This window comes from Cydia amplana, chromosome 7, assembly GCF_948474715.1.
Source record: "Cydia amplana chromosome 7, ilCydAmpl1.1, whole genome shotgun sequence".
In the NCBI taxonomy this organism is placed as follows: domain Eukaryota; kingdom Metazoa; phylum Arthropoda; class Insecta; order Lepidoptera; family Tortricidae; genus Cydia; species Cydia amplana.
The window spans coordinates 11,700,157-11,727,295 of NC_086075.1; the positions used below are offsets into that span (position 1 = coordinate 11,700,157).

Sequence of the window (27,139 nt, forward strand, 5' to 3'; positions counted from 1 at the left end):
AACAGGGACCATGGAGTCCATGGAGTGGTTGGCATTAACTAAATACGAGTATGCTTCTATACAAACACGAGGCTGGCTGTGATAATTTTTTTAAGGTCCCTTTTTCACTGAACGACACATTAAAAAAAATTGTACGCTTTTCTATCTTTATAATAGAATCTACAACAATAAACAATACATTTAATCGGTCTCCAGAGTGTGCACTTCGGATGTTGTCTATATCAATGCCGATGTCGGTAAAAAGATATTCACCGGCGCGAGACGATATAAGTTTTTTTTATGCAATTTCCTTTTAATAAAGGTTAGTAAAAGGTATGTTTTTAAAATCTGCATTAAATAGGCTTTATTGTCATATTTTTTGTATGTAGAAAAACTAAGCAGTTTTATTTTGACAATAAATATAAAACAAAAATTACACTTGAAAAATTAGATTTTTTGTGTTTTTTTATTTTTTTTTTCAACAAATTGCAATTTTTTATACCAGAAATGAATTCTACGTTATTTATTTATCCGAAATTGATACCAAATATGACCTATTAGCTAAGCGGGGCCTGTTAGAATTTTTAGAATGAAGCCGGGCGGGGCGCTACTTGACGCCCCCCCTCTCGGGCTTAAGCGGGGGGTCCCTCGGGCTACCGATCTTAATCGGCTTATTTTGATATAAGGAACAACTGTGCCAAGTTTCATGCTTTAATCAAGCAAAAAAAGGTCATTTCACTTAACACCCTCACTAATTCTGTTTTTCTCTCTGCCACTGTTTTGAGCTCCTGATACGCCACTACGTTGATGTTCTCTTTGGCTTGGTCCAAAAACGCACGTCGCGGCCTTCCTCTGCCTTTCTTTTTTCTATTCTTCCTTCAATTATAGTCTTTATGTAATTATAGTGTTTACTTTCTATGTAACTTTTTATATTACTCTTTAGGTACTACTTAAATATGCTTAGTCATCAATTTATTCGATTAGTGACATTTGTTCAATCTTGCTGTAGGTATTCATACATAAGGTTTAAAAATAATTTTGGTGCTTGTATTTCCTCACTAGCAAATGATTCTTTTAAATTTTATTTTATTCGATATAACAGGAGTAAGCACTTTGCCGCCTGTTGGGAGCAGGACCTTCCGTTTGAAATTTACGACAGAAAGTTTTAGTGCGGTTGTAAATGTTGTATTTATACGAGTACATACGTGTATTGCTCTAAATGCGATAGCTTTTAGAAAAAAGTAGACAGATAAATAAATTTCACTTATCCATAGGGCTGCAATTTCTAAAGCTACTCTGTCATGGAATCATGACCATCATCAGCATCAGCCTGTTCTTATATTATAGATTTTTCGTAGACCCCCATTTACCTATCACGAAATTACCACCTAAATAACTGCCTAACATCATATATTATATAAGTCAAACGTCAACGAAATTATTTTTTGCAGTGGTGCGTGAATCGAGTCTGTGAACCAATGCCTGGTCACGGGATCAGAAGTGAGGACAGAGTAGAAGAACCACCGGAACGGCCACACTGGGAGGAGTGGGGGGTATGGAGCACGTGCAATGCTGACTGCGGTTATGGGCTGCGAACCAGGTCTCGGCGATGCTGGTATAAGGGGTAAGTCAGCATAAACCACATTTAAGTCCGGAGAAGCCTTGAGCATAGAGTAGATGAGCCACCGGACCGGCTGCATTGGGAAGAGTCGGGCATAGAGCGCGCGTGCAACGCTATAACTTCGGTTGTGGGCTGCGAATGCTGGAGAGCCGCGCTGAAATGAGTGGACCGAATGAATGCCATTAGAGGAATTGCTTCTATGCTCTAACTACAAACTAAATATGTGCAACAAAGTCAGTGCAGGGTATTGTAAATCTGTTATTGAATTTTTCTTTTGTGGTGCATTAAAGTGCATTTATTTACTTACTTTATGTAGGTAGTGTAATTTTTTTACTCTAGATTTTCCATGTTTATGGAGTATATGACGTATATGTTTATGGAGCAACCTCCAAAACTTATTAAACAACAAGTTTTTGTGTTTTTAATGTCAACACATTGAGGCGGTGACCCGTTTAAATTTTTAACTTCCACAAAATAAAGACCGCCCATCTGCCATCAATCATGTAACCGTATTAAATAAAATATGAGATAATGACGCCATTAAAATAGTTTACCAATGTCTTTTCAAGAACTTCTCACGAATGAAGCTAACAATGACGCGAGTCAATAAAACTTTTCTTTATAAACTAGCACTTGTTTCGAGAATAAGTTGAAAAGTTACAGTCATTGTGCGTCGGGTTTTTCGATCTCAGTGAAAATTGTTTTATACCGGAGCCGCGTATTCAGGCGCGACAATTTAATATAACTGAATATTTTGTGAAATCAAGACGAATTCAAGATGAGCCTTATAATTAGAAACAAATCAAATTGAGTTTTTTGTGTCTATAGCAAATGCTGTGGATATATATTTTATGACATCTATGTCAATGTACCGTATCGATCAAGGGACTGTATTCTCAAATGTAGGTACATTTTACATTAAAAGGTGTTGAAATACAATACAACCATACTTTCTAAACATTTTCGTGATTTCAGGGTGGTTGGTCCGTTACTCCCATAGAAAAATTGTTCCGTAACTATTATAATATTTATAATCTTTAAAAAGTTCAGACTTAAAGAAATTGGTATCATTTTGTACTCGCTGACAAAAATAAGTTTTTGATGTAATGCGTATTATTAAAAACGCATAGGTGTCCAGGAATAAGACTGTTTTCAGGAAGTAGAGACTGGAGGCGAGACGACAAGGAGCATAGTTTTTGTAGTGAATAGAACAGGCTTTCAAATACTGTTCAAATACTGCTGTTACTAACTTTAAAAATGTTTACCTATGCGAGTCTATTTGTAAAATACAATTGTATAAGTATGCACAATGAACACCTTTGAGAAAATCAAATATGTAGCGAATTACAAAATCATTCAGTGAATGCAAAATTATTCATGCAGTTGATACCGTAAAATTTTGTAATCAGTGTTTTATATCGTTTTTTTTGCTATTTACACGCACAGTTTACTTAATAACGCAATACCTACCAGGCAGGAGAAAATTTATAATCAGGTTAACTTTCCATAACATTAATCGAAAAAACCTCAATCCCACTCATAATAAAATTGAAATAACATATGGTGTTAAACAAAATATGTAACCCTCTGTGTAAACCAGCTCCGATTTTAGGGAGGTGACAGAGAGCGCGTGCGAGGGCGGCGCATCTCAGGTGGCGACGTGTTGGGCCGGCAGCGCATGCGCGGCTGCACGCGACGCGCGCTCCGACTGGTGCCGCCGCCGGCGCAGCTCGCTCATACCTCACATACACACCGACGGTATGTCTGTCTATAGTCACAGGTGGCGAGGTGCTGGGCCAGCAGTGCTTGCGCGGCTGCACGCGACGCGCGCTCCGACTGGTGCCGCCGCCGACGCAGCTCGCTCATACCTCACATACACACCGACGGTATGTCTGTCTATAGTCACAGGTGGCGACGTGCTGGGCCGGCAGCGCTTGCGCGGCTGCACGCGACGCGCGCTCCGACTGGTGCCTCCGCCGGCGCAGCTCGCTCATACCTCACATACACACCGACGGTATGTCTCTCTGTAGTACACACACACGACATACTGGTGATACTGGGCCTAATAAGGTTATAAGGTTACATATTTAATTTAATTATAAAAAAGCCAAAGTTGGTAGGTAAGGCATAACGGACGGACCTGTGGACTTAAATAATTACTAATAAGAGCGGCACATTATGTAACCACCTGAGCAACTATAAATTATTCCCTAAAAAAATTACACCGGGACTTCGTAATGAATTTTTACACATAAAAAACACACAACGCAATAAAATGTAAAAAGGTACGGTAACTTCCGACATGAGTGATTCACTTCCAGCACACAAAAGTCCACTGCCCTGTTATTTTGATTCACAAACAACGAACAATAGAGCTGTTAAACTCTTTAATAATTTGAATTTCGTGAAGCAAACAATGATAAATGAGGTTTTAACACATTTCGGGGCCCGATAACAATCAACCATGCATGATTATCCCTTAATTAATTTGTAGTTTGGTTAGGCGAAGGCTAAATATTTAATTAATACTCGTACTTGCAGTCTACCCACTCATAGTATCAAATGTAATTTTATTTACTGATCGGGTAGTTTAATGTAGGTAATCACAAATTTCAATGGAATTGTAGATTTTTCAGATATGTTTTTTTTTTTATATTAAATATGAGAGTTATTGATGATGTTATGTATTTTGATGATGTTATTATTGTATAACTAAACTTAGCTTCAATTTGTATATATTTAGTTTTAGTACCTAGCTAGTAAGAAAAATTTGCATGCTTCTTCAAGTGAAATGTACGCCTCCAAAATTATTGTCCACCTATGTCTATCACTACATTTTTGCAAATAAATATATCTTTATCTTTATCTTTGATTAATATTGATTTATATCACACTAGATTCAGTGAGAATCAAATGTCATATTTGATAAATTTTAGAATTCCACAGCGATGAATGCTTTCATAAATATTACTGTTTTTGAAGTCCAGAAACTTAAAATTTCATAGTACAAGATTGATGGCAATATATCAATATAACAATCAATAAATACTTGATAAATAAATGTTTCACATTGAAGTATAAAATTACCTACTAATGGTACGATATTAACGCAACTTAATAAATTAATAATATTCAGCCTAAATTAACGTCTAACAAACCTAAGCAATCATGACAACTCGTATAATTGTTCGCACACATGAACACGAGCCGTGGCAACTCTGTATGTAGGGTATACGAGGGTACAAGGGCCTGTTTACACATTGGTTAGTGTTTAGTGCGAGGCTGCGAGCTCATACTCGTACATCTACCAAGTACCTACTTGCGTTTAGTAGCAAATGTATAAAACTATAAACTCTCACTAAACACTAATCATCGTGTACCTAAGTAAACACACCCCAAGGCGAAGCCGACTGGTGTCCCGTGACCAATTCTGCGTAGTTATTGGGAGATACCTACATTATTAAGAATTTATTCCATTTCTTGTATACTTTAGACAATAATTTATATGAACATTAATGCATCTCTTGTTTGTGTGTAGAGTCTCAACAATGTGAAATGTGGTGTGTGGATTACACGGGAGGAGAACCCTCCAGCTTCGGCTCTCTGCCAGATGCCACGCCTTGCAGCTACGACAGACCCTACGATCTTTGTTACCAGGTATATCGTAATATATTATATATGTCAACAGGGTACCTACTACGAGGAAACTGAGAAGTACTAGAGAAAATTCTCTCTTGTGACTAGAGCAGTGAAATGTTTGCTAAAAGTACCAACGCCAAAAGTAATGTCGATAATGTAAAAGATGACAGAGATCGCGTTTGACGTCGGACAAGCCGAAGCGAAGACAATGCAATCGATCTGAGGCTTTCTTTCCCTTTTGTGATGTGTTGTATACACATTCTACCTGTCCAAGAAAGGTCATTATCTGCCGGCAGTTAATGCTATTTGCTGGCCTCGAGTAATGTCTCAGAATACAAGCGATATCACATAATTAACTGTTTTTTTGTTCCAGGGGGCTTGTGTAAAAGGCCAGTGCAACCCGTCAGACTCGACATGCAACTGGTGTCCTGATGGCTACTGTAGCAATAATACGCATCTTTACCATAGGCAACTGGGCAAAGGTTAACAAGTTATTTATTTATGATATTTTTTAATAGTACATTGTTAACCAAGGGGTGAAATGGGTGCTTTCATCGGACTATAACACTATAATGATTTTCATTTCGAATACCTACAAGGAAAGGTAACTTACTTACGAGTATAGTATTTAATTATTTATTAAAGAACTTTTCTGATTTCTGAACAGTTAAGGATCGAATACCTAGTTATTTATTGAATCGGGCGTAAAATATCAGGAATTATACTAATCCATAATCTTAAAAAAACACTAGAAAGTAAAACTTCGAGGGTCAAAACGTATTATTTTACGGAGAATTACTCTTAGAACATGAGAAATGAAAAATAAATAGTAATCCCATAGCGGGTTCCCTTCGGGGTTATTAGAAATTAGAATTGTAAATTAAAACCCAGAGCGAAAAAGCTATTTAAATATGTAGCTTCAAAATTTTTTGCTTCGGCGATGTGTATTAAAAGAAAGGGCAAATGTCGTGTCTTACAGGGACCTAAAGAACCTGGCCGAGGACCGCGTAAACTGGCGCATACTCCACCGACAAGAGCCACGCTCCTAAATTATGATGATGAAGATGATGTGTTTTGATATCATAAGAATAATTTCTATCAAGACCCCTTATAAATACAAAAATATAATTCGATTCGTTACTTAGAGATTTTATTACAGATATCCTTTGTAATCCAGTCGATAGCGGTTGCATATCCGTCGACGGTACTATTTTATAAACGACAAATTTTATCATAACCTCTCAATTCACTACAGCAAGTGTACACTTCAGTTTGTTTATTTCCCTCAAATCACCTTGAAACGAAACGAAACTGCATTTTTTTTGTAATCTGGTACATTATTTCTTTATTTCCCACCGAAGGGCCAATAATAGAGGTAATAAAATACTTTCAAGATTTAATTTTCACAAAGACGGCTGATCTTGGCATACCGACCTTTACAGCCCGGAGCTTGGAGTAATTACGTTCGGACTTGCGCCGTATAGTCGGAGAGGTAGTTTGCTTTATTATCCTTATTGCTGGATCCAGGCATCTGTTCATCGGAGGAGGTCAGAAAACGCAGGCCACCTGAAGGATGCAAGTTTTAGGTTCTAGGTCCGATATACTCGTAGTATTTATTAATGGTAATTAACTAATAATGTATTAAAATCAAATACAATATTGCAATTGCGAGGCGTTTCTGTTAGAAGCAAGGGCCAGGTGACGTCTAGCTTTATGTTATTCATAGACGTCACCTGCTTCAGCAATTATGAGCAATGTTGTTTATTCTATAGATAAAATATAGGACCATGCCTTGTATAAATGAGAAAATTTCGGCTCCTTCGTGTACTTTGGCATTCCTCTTTCCCAACTGAAACGTTTTGCTGGCCTGTCACTCTGACCTCCACTCCACTTATAAACATCTGCCAGACGCCCGGATCTAGTACCTAATAGTATAACAAACTTACTAGGCAGGTTTCGTTGCTCTAGAGATCGTTGTTCATTTTCCGGGGCTAACTCTTGGTTATCTGGTTAGCACGTTGTTCTAATTAAATGATGAAATGTGCCTACGTTTCGGATATAGTGGCTATCGTTTCTATGAGCAGTCCCTATGGCAACTTCTAATATCTCGGCGACTCAGATTCCCCTGGGAATCTCTTCTTAAGAGCGCTCCAACAAGAAAAGTCAAAATAATGCAAAATGATGATATTCCTCGATGACATTCAGTACTTTAGGGTCATTATTAGAAACAATGAGTACTTGTTACGGTAAAAGCGTCTTCTTATCTTTAGGAATTACTTTTTAAATATTGGAAAAAGGGCTTATTAAATTAGTAATGATTTTTTTTCTGATGGTTGTTTCCGAAAAACCACGTGAAGCACTAAATTGTGAGCTCGTATTTGTAAATGTTGAGAAGTTTACTCTGGTAAAGCTGGCTATTTTGTATTACTAATACCCTGTACATTAGGAATTACTTTTGACATTTTTCCTAAATACCTTTGAGAAAGAGAAAATCGAAGAAAAACAAACTCAATTTTCTCTCCGAAACAAGTGTCAATTCCTACGAAATTCTACTTAATATCGAAGTCATTTTCATACTCAAGTAATCTGCAGCGTTTGCTTATACTGATGGTATACATTAGTGTTTATGAAATTCTACTATAATTTTTTGGCAATTTTTTGAAAACGACTCTAATATTACCGATGACGCGCGGTCGTGAGCTCAGTGCCGCGGCAGAGCTTGTAGAGGTAGGACGTGTGTCGGTCGGCTCCGCACGTTTTCAACGGCGAAGACGAGGTTTTTTATCATTGTGTGCGGCAGGCGCCGTGTAAAATGCTATACTGTGTGCGTGACAGTGCGTGTAAACGGCGACTGAGAAACTTTGATCCTAGTACTGTGGATTTGGTTTTGTAGTATAGTATGTAACTACCGGACAGCATTAAAGATATTTGAAATGATCTGATATTTTATAGGTACTAAATTAAAAAATGGCTGAATACAAATGCTTTTGATGACATGTCAGAATCAGAATATATAGGTCTGATGATGGAGCTGGGAGGTGGTCACCGGTACCAATCAACCATGCAACTAAACCACTTCGTGTTTCGGCTCGTTTGATTCGTCTCAACAAGATCTTTGACACAAGATAGGACTCAGGGTCTGATGATGGAGCTGGAAGGTGGTCACCGGTACCAGTCAACCACGCAACTAAACCACTTCGTGTTTGGGCTCGTTTGATTCGTCTCAACAAGATCTTTGACACAAGATAGGACTCAGGGTCTGATGATGGAGCTGGAAGGTGGTCACCGGTACCAGTCAACCACGCAACTAAACCACTTCGTGTTTGGGCTCGTTTGATTCCTCTCAACGAGATCTTTGACACAAGATAGAACTCAGGGTCTGATGATGAAGCTGGAAGGTGGTCAACGGTACCAGTCAACCATGCAACTAAACCACTTCGTGTTTCGGCTCGTTTGATTCGTCTCAACAAGATCTTTGTCACAAGATAGGACTCAGGGTCTGATGATGGAGCTGGAAGGTGGTCAACGGTACCAGTCAACCACGCAACTAAACCACTTCGTGTTTAGGCTCGTTTTATTCCTCTCAACGAGATCTTTGACACAAGATAGAACTCAGGGTCTGACGATGAAGCTGGAACGTGGTCAACGGTACCAGTCAACCACGCAACTAAACCACTTCGTGTTTGGGCTCGTTTGATTCGTCTCAACAAGATCTTTGACACAAGATAGAACTCAGGGTCTGATGATGAAGCTGGAAGGTGGTCACCAGTACCAGTCAACCATGCAACTAATCCACTTCGTGTTTGGGCTCGTTTGATTTCTCTCAACGAGATCTTTGACACAAGATAGTACTGAGGGTCTGATGATGGAGTTGGAAGGTGGTCACTGGTACCAGTCAATCATGCAACTAAACCACTTCGTGTTTGGGTTCGTTTGATTTGTCTCAACAAGATCTTTGACACAACATAGTACTCACAGGGTCTTATGTGCAGCTGGAAGGTTGTCATCCCAGACACGAAGTAATTTAGTTGCATGGTTGACTGGTACCGGTGACCACCATTCAGCTCCATCATCAGACCCTGAGTATCACCTAGTGTCCAAGATCTTGTTGAGACGAATCAAACGAGCACAAACACGAAGTGGTTTAGTTGCATGGTTGACTGGTACCGGTGACCACCTTCCAGCTCCATCATCAGACCCTGAGTATCACCTAGTGTCAAAGATCTTGTTGAGACGAATCAAACGAGCTCAAACACGAAGTGGTTTAGTTGCATGGTTGACTGGTACCGGTGACCACCTTCCAGCTTCATCATCAGACCCTCAGTACTATCTTGTGTCAAAGATCTTGTTGAGACGAATCAAACGAGCCCAAACACGAAGTGGTTTAGTTGCATGGTTGACTGGTACCGGTGACCACCATTCAGCTCCATCATCAGACCCTGAGTATCACCTAGTGTCAAAGATCTTGTTGAGACGAATCAAACGAGCTAAAACACGAAGTGGTTTAGTTGCATAGTTGACTGGTACCGGTGACCACCTTCCAGCTCCATCATCAGACCCTGAGTATCACCTAGAGTCTAAGATCTTGTTGAGACGAATCAAACGAGCTCAAACACGAAGTGGTTTAGTTGCATGGTTGACTGGTACCGGTGACCACCTTCCAGCTTCATCATCAGACCCTGAGTCCTATCTTGTGTCAAAGATCTTGTTGAAATGAATAAAACTAGCCCAAACACGAAGTGGTTTAGTTGCATGGTTTACTGGTACCGGTGACCACCTTCCAGCTCCATCATCAGACCCTGAGTATCACCTGGTGCCAAAGGTCTTGTTGAGACGAATCAAACGAGCTCAAACACGAAGTGGTTTAATTGCATAGTTGACTGGTACCAGCTGCCACCTTCCAGCTCCATTATCAGACCCTGAGTGTCACCTAGTGCCAAAGATCTTGTTGAGACGAATCAAACGAGCCTAATCATGTTACTACATGGTTGATTGGTATCCGTGACCACCTTCATCATCATCATCAGGCTTCATCATCAGATGCTTAGTATCAGCTCGTTTCTAAACTTAAGATACAAATTAAAGGTTTTATTATATAGCTAAAATAGTTTCACTATACAACCTATACCATATGCAATGACTAAAAATAAAAATAAGCGAGTACCTAAGTAAGTACGTATAATTTGTTTCTAGTAATAATGACCTACATAAGTATGTATATTTGCACTGGATTTAGTATTTTCGTACCAAATAACATTTTTAGGACTTTGATATTAAAGTACAGTTAGTGTTGTTATGATTGATTTCAATGTGCTTCACGATCGGATCAAGAATGTTTAATCCATCATTGTAGTGCGACCGAGGGAAAATGCGGTGGAAGGGTTCGGCGACCTGAGATCGCGGGGCCTGCCGCAGCGCGTAAAATACCTAAACTCGCTCATCCCCGAAATGTAATAGCACTCTTAATAATAGATTTACTGAAACAGATTTTGCGACTGCATACATACAACTTCTGACAATTAAATAAGTATTATTTGTCTATGTAAATAATGTCAGGTCTAGTGTTAGTTTTCTGTGGTCAGGTTATTGATTTTGAACGCTCATCGCGCCCTGAAAGCGTTCATCCCTTTTGCACTTAAACCTACTTGAGAGATAATGTAATATTATATGTCAGCGATAAACATTGAGGTAATGGCCTGAACTGAAACCGTTTTACCTCCGGCAACGTATTTCTGTCCTGAATCGATTGGTCGTCTGCCTTTACGAGGGCAATAGGGTAAAATTTTCCATATTTTGTTTTTCAATAATGCATTGTTCAGGTACCTATATATTTTGATAACATCAGCTCAGATGTAGTTTAAAAAGGCAGCTGCTCGTTTCTCAACGTTTCGTTCATTTTGCATATATATATTTAATTAGATTTTTTCTATTTTCTTTAATATAAAAAACCGGCCAAGTGCGAGTCGGACTCGCGCACGGACGGTTTCGTACCATCAACAAAAAATAGAGCAAAACAAGCAAAAAAACAAGCAAAAAACGGTCACCCATCCAAGTACTGACCCTGCCCGACGTTGCTTAACTTCGGTCAAAAATCACGTTTGTTGTACGGGAGCCCCGCTTAAATCTTTATTTTATTCTGTTTTTAGTATTTATTGTTATAGCGGCAACAGAAATACATCATCTGTAAAAATTTCAACTGTCTAGCTATCACGGTTCGTGAGATACAGCCTGGTGACAGACGGACGGACAGACGGACGGACAGCGGAGTCTTAGTAATAGGGTCCCGTTTTTACCCTTTGGGTACGGAACCCTAAAAATGGTCTGCTCGAGCCAAAATCGATATTTGAGTCATTATATTTCAACAGGCTGGACACGGATAACCATGGTCCCGCACGAGGCGAACCAGCTCTCCGTCCACATCGCGACACCGGTCCCGCTCTCCATAGCCATCAGAGAACGCAAGCGCGACAAACACATCCTCGAGCTGCGCAAACATTCCAAGCGGGTCGAGCTCGAACAACAGCACAACTACCTAAAATACGATCCAAATGTTCCACAAAATTTGCAGATAATAGACCTGGATAGTAACGTGATAGATATAAAAGAGGAACGCTTCGGTTGGGAGGGACAGGTGGTCGCCGCGAGCAGTCTGTTGCGGTGGACGCAGACGGACGCTGATGTTCATATTTCGGCTCAGTCGCCGCTGCAGACTGATCTGATGATTATGGTGAGTAGGTATTATTTCCAACAACGTTTCGACACATTCTGAATTCTTAAAACGTTAGGAACAAGAGGCTGGGTCAAGAAGTAATGTGGAAGATAGTATCTAAAGCGAAAAATAAACACTCATTCCTGAAACTTTTAAAAGCCTTTCGATGTCGGTAAAGCTACATAACTTTGAACAAAATTGTGATTTTTGTGTTCAAAGCTTTTATTTAATCTGTGTAGCCCAGATATTATAAATATTTTATTTCGTGTACCTACAACTTTGATTTTCATCAAACCTTCAACAACAATACGAACCCCGACAGTTTTAGGTCTTAAATTCTTCCCATCACTCACGTATTTCATTTATATTACGAGTCCGTCAAGCAAACGGCAACAAAAGGGACTAAACTACGAAAAGTGTAACAAAGTGAAACATTTGATGATAAGGGACCGAGGCTTAATTATTCAGAAACTGTTTCAACTTCGCTCCTGAGCTATTAAAATCACTTACCTCCGCTTTTCGAACCACAATAAACATAGTGACCTCGAGATGTATCACAACTGTATGTTATCGCAGATCACACTTACCCTGGTTCTTCTCATAGAAGCACTCACCTGCTCTCCTTTATGAACGGGAATCCACGCTTTGGGGTTAATTGAGAACTCACTCCACGGACTTCATATTTTATTTACCTTTATCGTATATTATTCAAAAAGGTTCAGTATGTTTTAATGTAACAGTGAATTCCGTTCAAAAAAGCGGACGGAGTAATTGGGTATTTCTGGTTGTTTAACCACTGTGTTTTTTTTTTAATTGGGGATTTTTGGTAACAGACCAATTTTCAGAATTTTGATGTGAAAACAGTACGTATCTATTTATACAAAATAAAAGTGTATTTTAGGAAAATTTTACGACTCGGTTAGCACTAAAATAAATAAATGCAATGATCTCCTCCTATACCTCAAAAGGTAGTCAAAGACGTAAATTTCGTGTTTAGTCAGAAACTTATAGCGAGCAGGTCGGACATATGTTTTTGATATCATAATAAGGATAGAAATTTTTACATCAGTAGGTCGTTTTGACTTAAAGTTTTATCGCTAATTAGTTGTGAGTCATATTAGTTATCATTTTGAGAGCTTGCATACATAAATCCTTCCAATCGTAATAAGAATACATATTTTGAATACTTAATAAACTCTGCATCACCATAGGCAATACCTGAGCACGAATTAGGAACAGAAGAGCCAGTCAGCGTGGAGGTGTCTGTCAACTATAGCTCGCCCGCCGGCAATAGCAGGAGCCGACCCATGGAATACAGGTACAACCTCCATGTCAATAGTACATATTATATACAATTACAAATAAGGGAGTATTCACACAAATATAGGCAAACACAACTTGCTAACATTACGTGATTGTTCGTAGGTACCTATTTATGCTATAAGGGGCACTTGCGCATTCAAAGGTTAGCCAAAAAACTGGGAGTTAACCTTTTGGACGCCAATGACCGATATATACGCACCGCAAGTCCAACGCCAAAGACGTATTAATCGGTCATACACCACAGAGCAACATAGACCTAGGTACATATCAGTGTTGGCCGAACGTTAATCCCAATTACCATTAAAAATTAACCATTGAAAAGGTTAATTCGAATTAACCATTAACCATTGAAGGAAAATTAATTGTCAATTCGCATTAACATCAATTTGCATTAATATTAATTTATTTCGAACCATTAAAAATTAAAAAGAATTAATGGTTAATGCTTCACAAACCATTAAAAATTAAATCAATTTTTAATGACAATTAAAAATATTATTGATAATTATCAATTAACAAAAATATATCGTAATTTTATAAAGGCGCCCGTAATTTTTATCTAGCTAGTGGACCTCAGGTTTGGTGCAACATAGAAACACGCCGTTTGGTCATCCGACTCGTCTTGATGAGCACTTGGGAGACCGTACCCAAGATAGAGCTGATGCTGAACCCTGGCTATACCTAGTGGAACTCAGGTTTGGTGCAACATAGACACATGCCGTTTTAGTCATCCGACTCGTCTTGATGAGCACTTGGGAGAGCAGTTCCCAAGATAGAGCTGATGCTGAACCCTGGCTATACCTAGTGGAACTCAGGTTTGGTGCAACATAGGCCCACGCTATTTAGGTCATCCGTCACATCTTGAACCTGCGGGTACTGCCAGGGTTCAGCATCAGCTATCTTGGGTACTGCTCTCCCAAGTGCTCGTCAAGATGTGACGGATGACCAAAACGGCGTTTGTCTATGTTGCACCAAACCTGAGTTCCATTAGGTACTGCCAGGGTTTAGCATCAGCTCTATCTTGGGCACTGCTCTCCCAAGTGCTCATCAAGACGAGTCGGATGACCAAAACGGCGTTTGTCTATGTTGCACCAAACCTGAGTTCCATTAGGTACTGCCAGGGTTCAGCATCAGCTCTATCTTGGGTACTGCTCTCCCAAGTGCTCATCAAGACGAGTCGGATGACCAAACCGGCGTTTGTCTATGTTGCACCAAACCTGAGTTCCATTAGGTACTGCCAGGGTTCAGCATCAGCTCTATCTTGGATACTGCTCCCCCAAGTGCTCATCAAGACGAGTCGGATGACCAAAACGGCGTTTGTCTATGTTGCACCAAACTTGAGGTCCATTAGGTACTGCCAGGGTTCAGCATCAGCTCTATCTTGGGTACTGCTCTCCCAAGTGCTCATCAAGACGAGTCGGATGACCAAACCGGCGTTTGTCTATGTTGCACCAAACCTGAGTTCCATTAGGTACTGCCAGGGTTCAGCATCAGCTCTATCTTGGATACTGCTCCCCCAAGTGCTCATCAAGACGAGTCGGATGACCAAAACGGCGTTTGTCTATGTTGCACCAAACCTGAGGTCCATTAGGTACTGCCAGGGTTCAGCATCAGCTCTATCTTGGGTACTGCTCTCCCAAGTGCTCATCAAGACGAGTCGGATGACCAAAACGGCGTTTGTCTATGTTGCACCAAACCTGAGTTCCATTAGGTACTGCCAGGGTTCAGCATCAGCTCTATCTTGGGTACTGCTCTCCCAAGTGCTCATCAAGACGAGTCGGATGACTAAAACGGCGTTTGTCTATGTTGCACCAAACCTGAGTTCCACTAGGTACTGCCAGGGTTCAGCATCAGCTCTATCTTGGGTACTGCTCTCCCAAGTGCTCATCAAGACGAGTCGGATGACCAAAACGGCGTTTGTCTATGTTGCACCAGACCTGAGTTCCATTAGGTACTGCCAGGGTTTAGCATCAGCTCTATCTTGGGCACTGCTCTCCCAAGTGCTCATCAAGACGAGTCGGATGACCAAAACAGCGTTTGTCTATGTTGCACCAAACCTGAGGTCCATTAGGTACTGCCAGGGTTCAACATCAGCTCTATCCTGGGTACTGCTCTCCCAAGTGCTCATCAAGACGAGTCGGATGACCAAAACGGCGTGTGTCTATGTTGCACCAAACCTGAGTTCCACTAGGTACTGCCAGGGTTCAGCATCAGCTCTATCTTGGGTACTGCTCTCCCAAGTGCTCATCAAGACGAGTCGGATGACCAAAACGGCGTTTGTCTATGTTGCACCAAACCTGAGTTCCACTAAGTACAGCCAGGGTTCAGCATCAGCTCTATCTTGGGTACTGCTCTCCCAAGTGCTCATCAAGACGAGTCGGATGACTAAAACGGCGTTTGTCTATGTTGCACCAAACCTGAGTTCCACTAGGTACTGCCAGGGTTCAGCATCAGCTCTATCTTGGGTACTGCTCTCCCAAGTGCTCATCAAGACGAGTCGGATGACCAAAACGGCGTTTGTCTATGTTGCACCAGACCTGAGTTCCATTAGGTACTGCCAGGGTTTAGCATCAGCTCTATCTTGGGCACTGGTCTCCCAAGTGCTCATCAAGACGAGTCGGATGACCAAAACGGCGTTTGTCTATGTTGCACCAAACCTGAGTTCCACTAGGTACTGCCAGGGTTCAGCATCAGCTCTATCTTGGGTACTGCTCTCCCAAGTGCTCATCAAGACGAGTCGGATGACCAAACCGGCGTTTGTCTATGTTGCACCAAACCTGAGTTCCATTAGGTACTGCCAGGGTTCAGCATCAGCTCTATCTTGGGTACTGCTCTCCCAAGTGCTCATCAAGACGAGTCGGATGACTAAAACGGCGTTTGTCTATGTTGCACCAAACCTGAGTTCCACTAGGTACTGCCAGGGTTCAGCATCAGCTCTATCTTGGGTACTGCTCTCCCAAGTGCTCATCAAGACGAGTCGGATGACCAAAACGGCGTTTGTCTATGTTGCACCAGACCTGAGTTCCATTAGGTACTGCCAGGGTTTAGCATCAGCTCTATCTTGGGCACTGCTCTCCCAAGTGCTCATCAAGATGAGTCGGATGACCAAAACGGCGTTTGTCTATGTTGCACCAAACCTGAGTTCCATTAGGTACTGCCAGGGTTCAGCATCAGCTCAATCTTGGGTACTGCTCTCCCAAGTGCTCATCAAGACGAGTCGGATGACCAAAACGGCGTGTGTCTATGTTGCACCAAACCTGAGTTCCACTAGGTACTGCCAGGGTTCAGCATCAGCTCTATCGTGGGTACTGCTCTCCCAAGTGCTCATCAAGACGAGTCGGATGACCAAAACGGCGTTTGTCTATGTTGCACCAAACCTGAGTTCCATTAGGTACTGCCAGGGTTCAGCATCAGCTCTATCTTGGGTACTGCTCTCCCAAGTGCTCATCAAGACGAGTCGGATGACCAAACCGGCGTTTGTCTATGTTGCACCAAACCTGAGTTCCATTAGGTACTGCCAGGGTTCAGCATCAGCTCTATCTTGGATACTGATCTCCCAAGTGCTCATCAAGACGAGTCGGATGACCAAAACGGCGTTTGTCTATGTTGCACCAAACCTGAGGTCCATTAGGTACTGCCAGGGTTCAGCATCAGCTCTATCTTGGGTACTGCTCTCCCAAGTGCTCATCAAGACGAGTTGGATGACCAAAACGGCGTTTGTCTATGTTGCACCAAACCTGAGTTCCATTAGGTACTGCCAGGGTTCAGCATCAGCTCTGTCTTGGGTACTGCTCTCCCAAGTGCTCATCAAGACGAGTCGGATGACTAAAACGGCGTTTGTCTATGTTGCACCAAACCTGAGTTCCACTAGGTACAGCCAAGGTTCAGCATCAGCTCCATCTTGGGTACTGCTCTCCCAAGTGCTCATTGTGACGAGTCGAATAGCCTAAACGGCGTGTGTCTATGTTGCACCAAACCTGAGTTCCAGTAGGTACCTACTGCCAGGTTTCAGGGTCATTTTGTTGTCTCATTTTAAAATATCACGACCTGATAATTCACTGAAGCTTGTATTCATATGCTTATTTTTAATTTTAATACCTAGCTCCAAGTTTCTAAGCAATAGTAACATGAATTATTAGTTTATGAAAAAATTGATTTAATTGCCTTAAACGTTAATTTAGATTGACAATCAATGTAATTAAACGTCTCAAAATTCAATTCTAATTAACTTAATTTAAATTGATGCGTAATGCAATTGACTAATTGCGGATTTAATGGTTAATGGAAATGATTAATTGTTAATTACAATTACACATTACGGCCAACACTGGTACATATGCATAAAGTTCAATTTCAGTTTTGACACTTCGATGATGTGGCGTCTGAGAGACAGCTTTTGTGTTTGACACGGCGTCGAAAAGGTTAACCGTTTATACAGGGTTAAACTGTACTGTAGAAAAGGTTAACTCCGAGTTAGTTGGCTACCCCTGGAAAGCGCAAGTGGCCCTAAACCTTATTTTAAATATGTATATTGAACGGGACACTCAATTTGTCTTAATATATTTAATTGTAAAAATAACAACATCTTTGAAGATATTTATCCATTTATTTTCTTGTCTTGATCCAATTCACAATAATCTCATCTTATGATAATCGTTTGCTAGCACGACTCTACAACCAAAGAGACCTGTCCACCATGTCGCCGCGTTTATTAATGAGGATGTAATAGACGACAAGACTAACAGTCCTAACAGTTTATATTGAATAGAGTATCCGCACAAGGTTTTGGAACTGCAATATATTTACTTGAACCTTTGTGAACGTTTATTAACATTTGTAATCTGACTCGAGCGACCCGTGGCTTCTGCACGGCTACGGTCTAGCCTCGCCTTGACGAGCTATTGACATCTCGGGGGACTAATATTGTATTGCCACACGGCAAGGTGTGCAATCACTACATTGATCGCTTGTATAACATACCCTTACTCGAGTCATATTTGGTTGGGACCAATGGTCCCTACAGGTCTCCTCCAACCCCTTACAACCTGCCCTGACATTGCCTCACTTGAATGCTTTGAGTATCACACTCTACTTGTACTACATATTGCTGTTCCACAACCGTCAGTGCGGACTTGAATACTTGGTATAAGATTTATTCTACAGTTCAATAGAGAATAGCAATTGTATATGAAACTTACCACATCTCATCAACCACTTCTCGCCATTTTGTTCCTCACTTAACCCATCCACCTGTTCTCTTTTGTTGTCTACCTTACACTGACATTTTTTCTTCCATGTCAGTGTTGCCAGCAGGGTTAAAGATACATCGAATCTATATAGTATTTGTTGTGCAACTTACCAACTGTATGATACTCGCGGTTCTCCGCGACACTCCCCGGCAACAGAGAGTCTACTGCAACAGGATTATTAGGTTGCGCGTCCATTCGGCGATTTTTTCCTTCGCTCGAATGGCTGCTTGTCTAGCTGGCGTTGATCTTTGGACAGCATCGTCCCGCATATTGGGTGTAACTGGTGCGGTTGGTTCAGTCACAAATATGTCATCGGGCTCTGACATACATTCGTCAACTGGATAAGTTACATCTTCATTGGTTGAATTGGCTACATCTTCCTCTGCCGGAACAGTCACTTCCTTGTGGGACAGATCTGCCACATCTCCCTGATTTTGTTTAGGGTACTCGCAGCTTTGTTGCGGGACTTGTGGGTTTATGTTGATTGGTATTGGTGTTGGCACGCTGTTGATTTCAACTTGGTCATTGTTTGTAGGTGGATCCAATGGAGTTGGAATAACCGGATTTAAGATGTCAGAAGTTTGGGTGTCTTCACTGGAGTTGTCAACTTCTAGTGGGTAAAGATGACCGATTGACCTGGTGAATTCTGTATTACCCACTTTCACTTTCGCTACACGGCACTGACCATCCTGACCTTTTATTAACGAAGTTATCTTCCCAACTTTCCATGTATTCCTATTCTTCAATTCCTCTTTTATTTGTACTATGTCTCCAAGTTGAGGTGTCCGGTCTGAAGTTACTCGAGGTTGTCTTATTGATCCCCGATGTTTCTCACGAAGACTAGTCAGATATTGTTCTTGAAACATCTTCTTAAATTCTGCTAAGATAGACTGGCCTCGTTTCCATCCTTGGACAAGATCCGTTTTTGTAGTAGTCCCATCAACGCCTATAACGTTACTTGAGGGAGTCAATTCCAAACATTTCCCTAGAGTCAAAAAATCTGCAGGTTTCAGGACATACTCCAAATCAGCACCTACATTAGTCAAAGGTCTTGTGTTGACCACTGATTCGACTTCTTTGATAATGGTGACTAATTGACTGTCATTCAATAAATGCTTATCCAAAGTCCTTTTAAGACAGTGCTTTACAATTCCAACTAGCCGCTCATAAAATCCGCCATGCCACGGGGCTAACTGCGGAATGAACTTCCATTTTATTTTATTTTCGGTGCAGTAGCAGTTAATTAATATTTCGGATGTTAGCTTAAATTGCAAAGCGTTGTCTGATATAATTGTATTTGGTATACCTCTAGCTGCCACCAATCGTCTTACTGCAAGGAGACACTCCTCCGCTGTCAAGTCTTTCACTAATTCTAAATGTATCGCACGGACTGCCAGACAGGTGAACAAACAGACCCATCTTTTTTCTCGATTTCCATTTGTGGTGGTAACATACATTGGCCCAAAGTAATCAACCCCAGTAAACGTAAAGGGAGGGCTATAGTTTACTCGCTCGGGAGGCAATGCTGCAGTTTGAGGTAATTTGTAGGGCCCTCCACCTTGCTTCAGACATTTCTTACACTTTTTAATGACCTTCATTACTTGAGCTTTACCTTGCGGGATCCAATATTGCTCTCGAATAATATTCAAAGTATGAGGTGGACCTACATGGTAGTTTTTTTCGTGTACTTCTTGTATAACTCTGTTGGTAAACTCTGAGTTCTTTGGAATAAGTATCGGATGCTTTTTATCATAAGACCAGTTCGTATGTTTCATACGTCCACCACACCGCAAGATTCCATCCACATCTAGGAACAGATCAAGGCTTCTCATTAACGCAGTCTTTTTTCCGTTTATCTCATCAGGGAAATGTTTCTTTTGTACTTCCAAGATTTCTGTAATACCGGTTTCAGTCTTAGTATCATTAGTAATTACCCCCTGATCCACTCCTGTGAGGGAATCAGGTAAATCTGCGGTACCGATTTCAGGCTCTTTGTTGTTAGTAACTTCTGTTTCACTTCTGGCATCTACTTCCTGAATTTCTCCCGTAAGGTAGGCAGGTGGGTCTACTTCATACCCTTTCAGTACCATTTCTGGACCATCTATTATGTCCAGGACCTCCCCGGCCAAAAGAAGAGTATTTTGTTCTAAGTACCTGTTACTTGGCCAGAATTTTGAGTCTTTGACAAGGAAAGGTGGGCCTGTAAACCATAAGGCTTGCTTTTCATCCCATAGTTCCGGACGTGTCCCTAAATCAGCTGGATTTTCGTTAGTGTTTATGTAACAGAACTCGACGTCCTTTAGTTGATTTATTTCATCTATGCGTCTCTTTACGAAGGGTGGCAGTAAGTGGTTAGTTCTAAGCCAGTAAAGCACAACTTGGCTATCCGTCCATAAGTACTGCTTATGAATTGTCAGGTTCAGGTTATTCTTCAAGTACTTGAGCAACCTACTTCCTATCAAATAGCCCAGTAGTTCTAGACGGGGAATCTTCAAATTTTCTTTGTCTTCTACAGGCGTTACGCGGGATTTTGACATTAGGAACGCAGTTTTAGTCGTCCCTCCACATTGGGTGCGTAAATACGCAACAGCTGAGTAGGCGAACTTAGAAGCATCGGTAAAGACATGAAGTTCATATTGCATTGCGCCTTCCGGCATGTCTTCGGCCACATATCTAGGGATCTTTATATCTTTTGCTGTCTTTAATTTCTCCACAATGGATTTCCATTTTTGAACTATATTCATTGGTAAAGGTGCGTCCCATCTAAATTTCTGGATGCACAAGTCTTGAAACAGTAATTTAGCTGGCAGAATAAGAGGCGACGCAAACCCACATGGATCATAGACACGGGCAAGAGCTCTAAGGATATCCTTTTTGTTCAGTTCATCTTTGGCTTGAGCTTCAAGCGCCTTATCTTCAACTTTAAGTTGTAAAGTGTCATCTTGTAGGTTCCAAATGAGACCCAGTATTTTCAATTTTACTGATTGATTTCCTGACTGGCTCTTTGGGATCTTCTCCATAAATTGACTGTCATTTGACACCCAGTCTCTTATATTCATTGAAAGCTCGTTAAATACTGTCCTGGTTTCATTATACAAGCGTAAAGCTTCATCTAGCGATTCAACAGATGTCACTAAATTATCAACGTAGCACTTGTCTGCTATTTTTGTGAGTAGAGCTTCATTTGTTTTGGTTATATGGTATCGAATTGATGCTGTTAGTAAGAATGGACTAGAAATTATGCCGAACGGGATTCTACAAAATCGGAAATGTCGTATGTTATCATCTGTCAGTTCTTTACTAGGGTCCTTAACCCAGAGAAATCTTGTTACGTCTCTGTCTTCATTTTGAAGACCAATTTGTAAGAACGCCTTCTCAACATCTGCAGTAATTCCTACTTTGCCGGTTCTAAATTTAATCAATAGCGCAGTGAGATCTTCTAGCAATGAAGGACCTCGGTACATACATTCATTTAAACTATTGCCTTCCTTTATCTTCGCTGAACCATCATAGACGATCCGCCCGCTTTTACCTTCTTGTTTTACTATGTGATGTGGCAGATAGTGCACAGGAGGATTTACTTGATAGATAGGTACCGTTTTAGGTTCAATTTCTTCGATGATTTTTTTATCTAATTGTTCTTTTAAAATTCGGTTATACTCGTTGAGCGTGCTCTCATCAGATCTCCGTAACAAGCCTTTTAACCTACCATAGGCTAAACCATAATTTGTTGGTAAATCAGGCGGGTATTGGATCCATGGCCACTTGACCTCATATCTGCCATTGTTATACTGTACCGTTTCATTGAAATATTTAACTGCTTCTTCTTCTCTGGTTGTTTTGGGAGAATCTGTTATACCGATGCTTTCTAAACTCCAAAGGAATTTCATGTCAATACTTCTTAGCGGTAGATCAGGTTCATTAAAGTATGTACAATCTGTATCATGGCACTGACAATAGTATGTAATGACTGATAAGGTACTATGTTCTCTGTCTTGTTCGCCATTCCCGGATACAATCCAACCAAAATCCGTATTTATAAGAATCATGTTCTCCTTTTCAATGCGCTCGTTTCGAATAAGCGAAAAATAATAATCATTACCTATAAGTAAATCAACATTCTCGCCCCTGGTGTCATCATCTGCTAGAAAATCAATCGGCTTTTCTATATCAATCTTCACAATAGGAATCCTTCTTGTTATATGAGGAACTATGTTGATTCTTAAATCCTTAATGACGTCTCTTTTTGTTTTAATTTTAATTTCAGCTGATGGGCTATATATAGTTTTCGGTGAAGTTGATGAGAAAGTATACATTGTGAGAAAATCTTCTCCATCTGGAATAATGTTTAATGTGTTTGCTATTGCTGAAGTAATGTAACTACGTTGTGATCCACCATCCAAAATCAGTCTGCAAGGTAGATGTTTATTCTTGTTGTGGATTGTCGCCACTGCCATCTGTAAAAATGATGATTTTTCTTTAGTAGTAGAATTTAAGGTGTCAGTTTTTGCTATGACAGCGCTATTAATATGTGTTGGCTCACCCTTTTCAGTATTTTTTAGATCAGGTGTAGTCTTCTTAAATTGCTTCGGGCATAAGGCACTATTGTGATCACCTTTACAGAAATAGCAATTCTTTTTGAATCTGCAACTTGAAACGTTGTGTCCTCGCTTAAAACATTTGAAGCATCTATCCTTCAATTTCTCTTTCCTTCCTCTTAAGTTTGTTACCTTCCGGCATTCATTACTGTAGTGGGTTCCTTCACAAAAGATGCAATTCTTTCGGATTTTTTTAGAAAGCTCATTACCGCCTTTCTTCTGTCGATATGAGATGTACTTCCTTTTTGATCCCGTTTTCGCCAATCCTAACAATGAAGCTGTTGATGGAAGCGCTGGTGTTGAGCTTGATGGAAGCGCTGGTGTTGAGCTTGATGGAAGCGCTGGTGTTGAGCTTGATGTAACACCACTTGCAAATTGGTTATCCTGACCGGAACGCTCCATGGCCGTTATCACTTGTTCGAGTCCCATTCGCAATTTCTCAATACTTTGATCTTGAGGAGATAATAAGTGAACTTGGTAAATTACCTTCTCCGGGAATTTATCAGTCATCAGAACACGAAGATGACTGCTGTTAATATCCTCTCCTAAATTGTTTAACACGCGTAAGTGCCTCTCTAGGGCATTTATGGTATGCCTACAGCTAGTGGCATCATCGCTACTTTTTTTAATATTCATTAAGGCCTTATAATGGGCATCAATAACTTTCTCCTTTGTCTCATACCTTTCCTTCAACATACTGACTGCTACTACATAGTTTTCGTTTGTTATAGAAATTCCTTCAATTGTTTCTAATGCAGCTCCTTGTAGGGAAGTCATTAAGTATGAAAGCTTGTCTACATCTTTAAGATTTCTTGTTCCGACACTAGCCTCAAAGTGGTCCCAAAACTCGGTAAACTTTAGATAATCTCCACTGAATTTTTTGAGTTCCAGTTTCGGTAGCCTTGATACTTGACTGTTTATTCCCTTATGTTCGCTGTCACTATTGATGTTTAACTCTGTGTATGTGTCTAGACGGGATAGGATATCTTCAGCTATTAATTGGTCCTCCAAATACTCGTCTGACATGCTGCCAGTACTACTAGTACAATGCTGCATACAATTGAGAGTTTCCTTTTCTAATGCATCAATCGACCGTTTCAATTGTATACGAACTTGCATCAAGTCCACCAATTGTATTTCTCCCCCTTCCAGTATTGTTGCAGCATGTGCTGATAATTCCTTCATTTTACGATGTCTGATTTTTACTCGTGCATGTAATGCCTCGTCCATTTTGCAGTTGATCTCTGTATTACTGATTTAATCTTGAGTGAAGATTTTTTCTGTTTTGATGAAAGCTGCGATAAGTTTAATTACCTGCAAATAACAACACGCCCTATGGTATATTTCTTACTAACAAAATATTATTATTTCTCTTAATGTCTCATTCTTATGGTTCGGGATAGAATAACGGATAAAAACTTAAGATGATGTTAAATAAGAACTCCTTTGCTTGAAGTCCTACGTACATAATATTTTAACATCTCTTCATTAGATTATTACTAAATATCTTCATACATTGATGAAAAGGCACCGTTAACGATGATGACCATGGCACTTATTTCCGTTCATTTCACACAGAGTTTTCCTTTTTTTTTGCGAATACATTACTTACCACAATTCACGCTTCCTTATGTGATCCAAAAACACAGTTTTCTAGTAAATATCACTTTTCTGTACTAAAAATCAAACTTCGATAACATAAAACACTTGTTAGATTCCATCCCGTCAATGTCAAAGTGAAAATTTTCATTTTGACAACCAGAAAAAGCGGCACTAGTGATGCGCCACTCCAAACGTAAAAAATCGATTGATCAATGGAATGAAATGGATGCGTTCAAGATAACGAAGATATTAAACCTTTCATAGACGCATCGACCTCGTACTAAATATCAGTCCGAATGAGAGGCATGTATCATTCCAACACGCTTACACGCGGATCGAAACGCAAAGCAATTCAATAAATAATATCATAATACGATAATAATAAAACAAATTTTCATTGTGTATATATTTATTATCTCCTTTTTATTATCATTATCATAAAATTGTTGCATAATTATTGTTGTTATTTAAATGATAAACCTATTAACTTAGAAACCTTGCACAACATTCAACTAATATTATTATAATTTCATAACACTTAGTTTGTATTTGCTTTACTCTATTCAGGGTTCACCTGACACACAAGAACTATGCAACAATCAAATATGCACCACTGAATGCCAGAAATAATGTGCATCAATGATGAATACCTATGGAATTATACCTATTCACCCACAAATATGGGAAATTGCCGATGCCGCAATTATAATTAAAACATAAAATAGTTAAATCTGGGCAATTTCACGTCGCTGTGTGGGAACTTGACTTTTGATCTACTTGATTAATTGACTATCCACTATTCATCTCTAACAGTGTCCGTATAGACTTGTGTTGATTGTTGATGGTTTCGGAGCCACGTTGTTTTACGGCTCTTGGTGAGCTAACATGACATCCTACTGAACCTTGTGGAGCTACTGCGAGCCTCCCTTATGGAGCCACTACGGGCCTCCCTAGTGGAGCCAATACTGGCCTCCTTGTTGGTGTTCGGAGCTACGTTGTTTTACGGTCCTTGTTAGACCAACATGGCTCTTACTAGACCTTGACAGAGCCACTTCTGGCCCTTATGCCGTTTGGAGCCACGTTGTTTTACAGTCCTTGGTGGACCAACATGGCTCTACTAGACTTTGATGGAGCCTATACAGGCCTCCAGGCTTTAATTGTTACTCGGAGTCTTTAACACAATTACTACTAGTAAGGTAACTGAACACAAGGATTCAGCTCCCGCTTTTCTGTTCCTCCACAACAAACGTGAAATATCCGAGCACCTCCACCAATTAATCTTGTCGCCGCGTTTATTAATGAGGATGTAATAGACGACAAGACTAACAGTCCTAACAGTTTATATTGAATAGAGTATCCGCACAAGGTTTTGGAACTGCAATATATTTACTTGAACCTTTGTGAACGTTTATTAACATTTGTAATCTGACTCGAGCGACCCGTGGCTTCTGCACGGCTACGGTCTAGCCTCGCCTTGACGAGCTATTGACATCTCGGGGGACTAATATTGTATTGCCACACGGCAAGGTGTGCAATCACTACATTGATCGCTTGTATAACATACCCTTACTCGAGTCATATTTGGTTGGGACCAATGGTCCCTACAGGTCTCCTCCAACCCCTTACAACCTGCCCTGACATTGCCTCACTTGAATGCTTTGAGTATCACACTCTACTTGTACTACATATTGCTGTTCCACAACCGTCAGTGCGGACTTGAATACTTGGTATAAGATTTATTCTACAGTTCAATAGAGAATAGCAATTGTATATGAAACTTACCACATCTCATCAACCACTTCTCGCCATTTTGTTCCTCACTTAACCCATCCACCTGTTCTCTTTTGTTGTCTACCTTACACTGACATTTTTTCTTCCATGTCAGTGTTGCCAGCAGGGTTAAAGATACATCGAATCTATATAGTATTTGTTGTGCAACTTACCAACTGTATGATACTCGCGGTTCTCCGCGACACACCAAGTGTCGTTTCTTTTTATACCCAACCAATAACAGTCTTCAATTTCAAACTACCCTTAACTTTAAAAACGAATTAAGTAGGTATGCTAAATACCAAAAACCCTACATAATATATCTGAGTCTTACGGAAGTTTTTGTTTTCAAGAATTATAAGTGTTGTTGTTTAGAATTCTGCGTGCATCAGTAACAGGCAACTTTAGGCACTATGAAAATAAACGGAACAATTAAAATGTTTGATAAACTCGGCTTTTCAAGTTGAGGTGAAACATACAAACATAAAAATACAGAGAAAATTAAACTACCCTTCATTTTGGATGTGTCGAGTCGAGTAAAAAACAAGTTCATTATTATTTTTTGCTTTCTTGGCGAAAACTCAAAAAATAGATTAATTGTCAAAAGACGTATTGCATGACTCTTTCACTAACTTTACAAACCGTTTCA

General features: G+C 40.3%; 1 protein-coding gene across 1 annotated transcript in view; it reads left to right on the forward strand.

The window, feature by feature from the left end:
- The window catches only part of LOC134649530 (A disintegrin and metalloproteinase with thrombospondin motifs 1-like), a 75,091-nt gene that overhangs the window by 43,123 nt on the left and 4,829 nt on the right, over positions 1–27,139 (forward strand). Inside the window, exons 8-13 of the mRNA XM_063504295.1 lie at positions 1,431–1,603; positions 3,213–3,358; positions 5,139–5,257; positions 5,613–5,721; positions 11,605–11,966; positions 13,160–13,266. Coding sequence (XP_063360365.1) covers positions 1,431–1,603; positions 3,213–3,358; positions 5,139–5,257; positions 5,613–5,721; positions 11,605–11,966; positions 13,160–13,266 — 1,016 coding nt within the window. The remainder of the gene's footprint in view (positions 1–1,430; positions 1,604–3,212; positions 3,359–5,138; positions 5,258–5,612; positions 5,722–11,604; positions 11,967–13,159; positions 13,267–27,139) is intronic.